This window comes from Mastomys coucha, chromosome X, assembly GCF_008632895.1.
Source record: "Mastomys coucha isolate ucsf_1 chromosome X, UCSF_Mcou_1, whole genome shotgun sequence".
Taxonomy (NCBI): domain Eukaryota; kingdom Metazoa; phylum Chordata; class Mammalia; order Rodentia; family Muridae; genus Mastomys; species Mastomys coucha.
This window is the reverse complement of record NC_045030.1, coordinates 123,892,922-123,900,859: the sequence shown is the minus strand read 5'-3', so window position 1 is coordinate 123,900,859 and position 7,938 is coordinate 123,892,922. Positions and strand designations below refer to the sequence as shown.

The window sequence follows — 7,938 nt, the reverse complement described above, 5'->3', positions numbered from 1 at the left end:
AAAGGGCTGTTCTCCGGAGTAATTTAGGGAGAACACCGAAAACAGAATTAATTGCTTAATGTCATCTCTAAAGACTCACCACTTCTGAAACTCACTTCTTGGTCTTAGAGGGCAGATTAGCAAACACTGATGAGAAGACAGTAAAGCTGAAACAAAAGGCTGCAGCTGTCATTCTACTTTTCATTTTTAAAGGTAATTAGGACTCTTGTGGAACAAAGTGTAATTTGAAGATGACAAATAGGTGTCAGTCAAATTCAAGTACAGTGGACATAAGAGTGAAGGCATACAATTATATTCATTTTTTATTAGGACTTCACTGTTTTTCTTCACTTGTCAAGATTAAACATTACTGAATAGGAAGTTCGTATGAAGGTATCATACAGAGGACATTCAAGTTGCCTCATAAAATATACTCTGCTTTCATGGAATTCCATTCAGAGTGATGTGGATTTCTATTTCTAAAGCCAAGCAAAAATGAAATTTCCGTATCGAATGCCATCAGTGTATGCTTAGAACAGTTTTGCTATAAATCAGGCAGAAAGAATTTGTATTCGACTTGTTTACTAATGGTCAAAGAATGATTAAGAACAGACCACATAGTAATCCTTTATTCCTTGCTTCCTTAATGCAAACCTAAATCTTATTAATCAATACATGAGTATGTATGTTCCAAAAGTAAAATGTAATTTTCACTGAGAATTGAAATAAAAGGAAGTCAAGAAAAGCAAATATTACATAATGAATATAGGTATATATTTTATCTTACAATTTATATGGGGTGATATAAAACAAATCTAAAGTTCTCAGTCTTAAAAGTTAATAGTGTTTTGGAACTCATTGCAATTTGAAATCTATCCTATCTCAAATCTCTACCCCACATCTGTCCTGCCCCTTTAACATATTTTAAAAAGGGTTTTTAAAGTTACCAATAAATTCCTGATAGTCAAATTCTTTTTTTTTTAATCTAGTGGGGTGTTACTATAGTTAAAATTGGTTTCAAAATCATTGTTATGACCTAAAACTCAAACTTTGCCACAAGCTCAGTTTCCATCTTGTGGTATGTATTCTAAGAGCCCAATTCTACTGGATGGTTGGTAGTAATTGACTACTAAATATTATTTGGATGAATGTTATACTGTTGTTTTCCTAGTTGGTTTTATTACCTTTATTTATCAGAACTTCAACATAAAGTACAAGATAATAAGTATGCTAGATACTAAACAGGGTTTGGTAGGGCAATATAACATTCACTATTTATAAAATAGAAACTGATGAATTTCATAGCAGAGAAGTCATCTTGAGTGCAAAAGAGCTTAGAATAGGAGTTGGCAATCTTAACCTAGCAATACTAAACCAAGAAACATAACACTTTCTTTTTCTTTTTTTCTTTTTGGTTTTTCGAGACAAGGTTTCTCTGTGTAGCCCTGGCTGTCCTGGAACTCATTCTGTAGACCAGACTGGCCTCGAACTCAGAAATCCGCCTGCCTCTGCCTCCCAAGTGCTGGGACTAAAGGCGTGCGCCACCACTGCCCAGTGAAACAACATTTTCAAAGAGTTTAGTTATCAAGGAATGAGGGTGCTCCTAAGTGCTACCTGGGATCTATCACGGGCTTCTCTTTAGAATTTGCCTAATAGAGTAACATCTGATGAAAAGGGCTGTGATTTAAACAGAATGTGGTTCCTCTAAAATTTCATATGGCTATGAGGCATAAGCAGTGCTACTTGGTACAAGAGTGAAGTATAACTATATATAGAGAGGAATCCTGCCTTCACTTCATCTATGACAACCATGAAGTTCTGATATGATGAAGACATAGGAGTCCCAGTTGCTAGAGTAAGCTGCTGGCATGGGGATGTGTGTTAAGGAGGAAAGGGTAGTGCATGCTTCAATTTTGTTTATGAAGTGGCTCCTGAGAACTTCATGAAATGCTTCTGAGACTCATTCCCATAGCTAAAGTGCTAGCATATAGAGGGAGACAGAGTCAGCAAAACTTCTTGTATTTATGTGAAGCCGAGAGGACTGGAGAAATGTGCGCTCTATTTAGAATAATATTTTTTGAACACTTAGAGTTGGCTGTATATAATATTCTCTCTTGTCTCCTGTCTAGTCTCAAATGGCAAATTACAGCTTCTCATTTACACTGTTACCTTGTTAATATATAAAATCTAGGAGTGAGTATTTCCCAACTTTCATGTTCTTTCCAATGTAGTTTTCTTGGTAGTCCAATGTGATTCTAAAGCCAAAACACACTTAGTCTCTTCATCTGTTTCATTTCTTCACAATGTTTCTCTTGTATTATTAACGTCAAAATTATATATTAAAACCTAGTTAGAAGCAAAACAGCTATATTAAATATCTCTTGCAGACACACCCCTTATGTTTATTTACAGTGGACAAGGAAAGAAGTTGTTGGTTTGGCTGGAACAGAGAAGTCAGCTCTAGATTTTTATTGCTATTTAGTAGAAAAAAATTCAATAGGGAGTTACATATTTTTATTTTAAGTATAATTTTCATTTTATGATGTCTTTTTCTATGTCTTTCTTCTTTCTCTGAAGCTTATGCCTGACCTTATTAGGAAAAACTCAGGAATATTGATGGTAATTCTCTCCAAAGTGAGGTATAAACATATTGAAATGAAGTATAAACGAATTGAAATTAAGTGGTAATAAAGGATATAACAAAGAGAGCCAATACAAGATTAAGCACATTTTAGTTGGTAAGTCTATACTTAATTATTAAGGGAAAGCAAGGTGGTTCTTTTATGTACTAAATTTCGAGGAAAAAAAACTACTGTATTCTCGGGACACAAAGGAGACATGATAGAGGTTAAGGGAAATTTCTTTGACTATTCACTATTTCTAATTTGATTACAAAAGACTACATTATAATTTAATCACATACTTGACATTCTTGTTTTCCCCAAAAGTATGTGAGCTCCTCAGGGTAAATATCTGCTTTGGTTTTACTGCTGCAGTACCTAAACCTACATATGGCACAAAGAGACATTGAATAACTCTATAGCTGATGTCATACTATCTGGATCTAAAGCTTCAATATTTCTTCTCGATTCTGTTACAGGATTAAATACATATTTTATTAACTTTTTAAATTTATTTTATTTGCATGGATATATGTGTGGGCATACACTTGTCTGTATGTGTCTGTTTGTGTGTATGTGTGTGTGTGCACACCTGCATCTCTATGTGCACTCACGGAGGTCAGAGGTCAATAATAGGGTGTTGTTCTCAATACTCTCCATGTCCATTTTTTGTTTTGGTTTTGTTTTGAGAGAGAGTGAAGGTAGGGTATCTCTCCCTTTTCTATTTAGAAATTCTTTTAAATATTTTACTTACTTATTTTGTGTGTTTGTCTTATTCATGAATGCCACAGCCCAAGTGTGGAGGTCAAAGGGCAGCTTGTAGGTGTCAGTTCTCTTCTTCCTTCATGAAAGTCTGAGTGATTGAACTCAACTTATTAGGCTTGACTGAGTTTCCCATACCCAATGAGTCATCTCACCTGCTCCAGACAAGTTCTCTAAACGAACCTGGAGTTCACTTAGCCAATTCAGCTAGACTAGCTGCCCAGAGAGTCTCAGATCCTCCCATCTCCATCTCTACAGCTCTAAGTTTATAGGCACAAGCTACTGCACGTAACTTTTACATTGGGTGTTGGGGATCCAAACTCATGCTTGCACTGTAAGCACATTACTAACAGAGCCATCTCCTCAGCTCCTGAGTGGGCATACTCTTTATCGAATCAATACAAAGCACTTAAAAGTATATGTGTAATAGAGTAACATGTATCCCATGCTGTAGCTTACATGTTCTAAAGCATACCACTGATTTTCCTATCAGTTAAAAAAACCTTAGCTCCCCACTGTCTAAAGGATTTCATGTTAATACATTAGTCTCTGACCTCAGTATTTCATTATGTGCCATTAACTTATTTTTCAGAGTTACCTCAACATCTTTATGCTTTTTATCTCCTATTTGCTTCTATGCTACATTGTTTGCTATTGTGAAAAAGGCTGGCTGTTTTTTTGTTTCCATGTTTTTCTTTATGACATTTCATTTTACAGCAACCATGACCCTCACCTCCAACTCCCATGGCTAAAACCCCTACTCATTCTTCATTATTTTTTTCTTCTATGATAATTTTCTGATATATCCAATAAAGCATGCTATCTTTTTCCTTGGAACTCACATAGTATTTTATTAACACCTCTTGCTTAATACTTACGATCTTTTGCATTATTCTGTAGTCTTTCTGTGCTTTTTATCTTTCAAGTAAGATACAAAGGTTTTGTAACTAAGGGAATCTTATCTTAATTATTCCTGCATCTTATATCATGTCTAGCATAATACTTTTCACAGAACACATGTACAACAAATTAATGAATATTTAGGCCTCGTTTCCCTGAGCTTGATATCAGCAAAGCCTGTGATGTGGGTTACTATTCAGTCTGTGTATCAGTACAAACCAAGTAGTTATCTGTGCATTTTATTTTTAGTAACATTTGTGATATGAGAGTCTACCCTCAAATATCTTACAATTATTCAGCTGTCAAGTGGGCATAGACCAATGTTATTTGATAGAATTACCAGGTTCCATGGTGAAAACTAGTAATTTATGCAACTAATCATATAATTTACTAACACTTTGATTTTCTAGTGTCTCATGTGTTTAAACAGGGAATTGAAAACAGTTTTGGAATTAGGATATCAGTGGTACATTTCTGGGTTTACATACAGTAATTCTATCTGAAAGTGGTGAGAGTGGAAGTAACATACACAATGGCAGAATGACACATTTTCATTGCTCCTGGTCATTTGGTTATATTTTGAGATGATTATTTTGAGAACTGGGTTGTCTTTTCAAACTTTTTCCTTCCTTGGGCAATTAGTATTTTTCCTAATTTTGCTCTTCTGCTTTTATCTTGTCATATTGACATGACAATTATGGTAAAGGGCCAGGAATTCCAGTGTAGGATGGGGAGAACGTTTTAGAATATCAATCAAAGTGATATTGGAATGGAATCAAACCATATAACTAAGAAACTATGGAACTGGCAGGCCAAGGTGATCGAGCTCAGAAAGGAAAGACAGGCAGAGACCTGCAGAAGTCCCTAGATCTGCTTCTAGAGAAAGGCAAGAAGGACTCTTTTGTTGTTGTTGGCTTATGATTCATTTTCTTTCTCACCATCCTTACCTCTAAAGCCCTTCTAGTTTCTTTTTAACTCAGAATGCCTTCTTTGGCTGTTCCTACTAGGAATGACTATCAGAGAGATAAAGGGACTATTTTTGTTGTTGTTGTTGCTGTTGTTATTTTTTTTTAACTTCATTTGCTTATACAGGCAACCTACAACCCAAAAGATATCGCAATTTTGAGGACATGGAATCAGTATAATTACATTGTTTGTGAAGATACTTCTGGTGTTTCACAATCAACAGCACTATATTGTCTTGAGTACAAAACATATGGAAAATCCACTAAATGAACGATCTCTCGTGTCTCATATAGGCTCTCTGGAACCACAATGAGGTATGAGACTTATCAAGAAGGGGCTTTAGCAAATGCCTGTGCTTAGTATATATAGACTAGAAGATAATAACACTTCTTTGATGGCCCAGAAAAACATGCTTTAATTTATAAACTTTATTAGTTTCTTAGTAGAGACATATTGATTAAAACATTATTTCAGTTTGCTTATTACCAACTAGAATTGCTAGTCTAACTCCTAATGAATGGAAGAAGCCTCTGATAGCACCATTTTACACAGATAGCTAGATGATGGTGGAATGACTGCCTCCTACACGTCTGAGGGTATTTCTCTTAGCATCTGCCACATAATCTTACTTTAAAAACTAATTATGAACATACAGGTTTTTTAAAAATTCTTTTATGTTTTACAAAACTGTTAGCATCATTAATGACTTTATATACATAAAGTAGTCTCTCCTGCCAATCGAAGTACTATTCTCCTCTCAATCAAACTTTCACTAAGCTAATCTCTATAAGCCTTTAAGGTAGGGCAAATGCGGAACATTAACCATTAAAAAAAACAGGAAATTTATCCTAATGGGAAAAATATGAATATAACTTACATGGGCTACAGCTATGGATTTCAGCATTGCCCAAAACTTTTATGGACAACACAGCATTAAGTACTACTCTTTCTCCCCATTTGATGAATTTCAATGGCTACCAGTTTCTCTTCTATTAATATACAATAACTTTAAGTCCAAACACAGAACACTTTTGGGGAGTATAAGCTAGTTAAGTCAAGTTAGACTAATTTAAATTAAGTAACATTTGCATATTAGGTATTAATTTTTCTTTTTTCATTACTTGTCCAAATATAAGGGGACACATAAAATCAACACACCTAGTTTTTTTCCCCTTAGATCAAGAAAGACATGAAAAGAGCATAAGAGGAAGTGATCTTGGAGGGAGTGATCAGACAAGCTGATATGGATTGCCCTGAGAGCAGTTACAAATTCTCAGACCCACACAGTCTCAACAGAGACCAAGTTCTACTTGTCCTGCTTCATTTATGTAGCTCCTCACTGAGACCAGCTTTCACACCATAACCTTATCTGTTACAAAACAAAACAACAACACAACCACAACCACAAAATAATCAAACAATTGCTCCAGTACTCTCTGAGTTTTGATGATCATGGTGATTCTCCCATTATTCACAATACTAGGCAGTACACTATAGTGAAAACCAAAACTCAACTATAGAAACAAACACTGACTTAGTTTCCTTACCTGAGAAGAGCTAATATAACCCTCTTGAGTCAATTGTTTTTAATGATTTAATTACATTTATGTAATTAAGCCCCATGCTCATAAAATAACAATTAAAATATTTAATATTAAACACAGTGGGAGTCCTAATTTCTGATTTTTTTCAAAGAACACAGTATATAAGATATATTTTCATGGTTAAAAGTTGCAAACTTAATTAGACGTAGTGGCTTACTCAGATTCCACATATAACCTGAGATCAACTGAGAAAAAAACATGTTTCTGAGAAAGTACACTTTCTTTTTATGGAAGAGGGACTTGACATAGAACAGTCACATATCACCAGACTATGTAAGCTAAAGAGGGTCTTACCTGGATTCCTTGGAATTCGCTTTCTGCGGTCTCTGAACGCTGCACCTGACTGTAGGGCTTCCAGAAGATTATCCATCACTCCAGTCTCATCACCCTCTGGAGGATGAGAGAAAGCAGAATTAATCTTACAGCAATTAAAGTTAAACTACAGGAAAATAAAGGGAAAAACTCCTGTCAGATTTACATAATACCCTTAAATTAAAGACATATATCTGTTTTAACTTAATGGCTCCTGTCAGTTTCTACCATCACAGACTACTTTGCTTATTACGCACCATTAAGCAAAATTCATGCCAATCCCACTGTTCTTTCAACTTAAAGACCTTGTCTTTTGTATTATTGATGACACACTCAGTATGCAAATAAACAGTAGCTGATCAGCTACTGCTGCCTTCCGGTTAAGATTCTTCAAAGATATTCCTAAGCAAGAAACCACTGACCTGGCTTAATGCAATCAATGTGCAGGGCGTGATTTGATGAAGCAGAGTTATACAAGGTTAAATACTGATTGTATTAATACTGTCAGCATTCAACCATCATCTGCGATTGTCTCAAAAAGCACTAATTGCAAAACACATTTGCATTCAATTCTTACCTAATCCATATCCTTTACTCATTTTGAATTGCTGACATTCTATAAAGAAAAGGTGACCACAACACCTGAAAGGCCATATTTTATATTGAGAGACATCAACCAACCAACCAACCAAACAAACAAACCAAAAACTCATTTGCTTTTTAAAACGCTAGTGCATGCCTAAAGACTTTTTTTATAGGAAAGAACTATTAGAAACAAGAATGGAGAGTACTCG

The 7,938-nt window shown here is 35.0% G+C and overlaps 1 protein-coding gene across 1 annotated transcript in view; it reads right to left on the bottom strand.

Annotated features, from left to right (window-relative positions):
* Positions 1 to 6,580: 6,580 nt before the first annotated feature.
* The window catches only part of Diaph2 (diaphanous related formin 2), a 555,303-nt gene continuing 553,945 nt past the window's right edge, over positions 6,581 to 7,938 (bottom strand). Inside the window, exons 26-27 of the mRNA XM_031375373.1 lie at positions 7,127 to 7,222; positions 6,581 to 6,597 (exon numbers count right to left, since the gene is read on the bottom strand). Coding sequence (XP_031231233.1) covers positions 6,581 to 6,597; positions 7,127 to 7,222 — 113 coding nt within the window. The remainder of the gene's footprint in view (positions 6,598 to 7,126; positions 7,223 to 7,938) is intronic.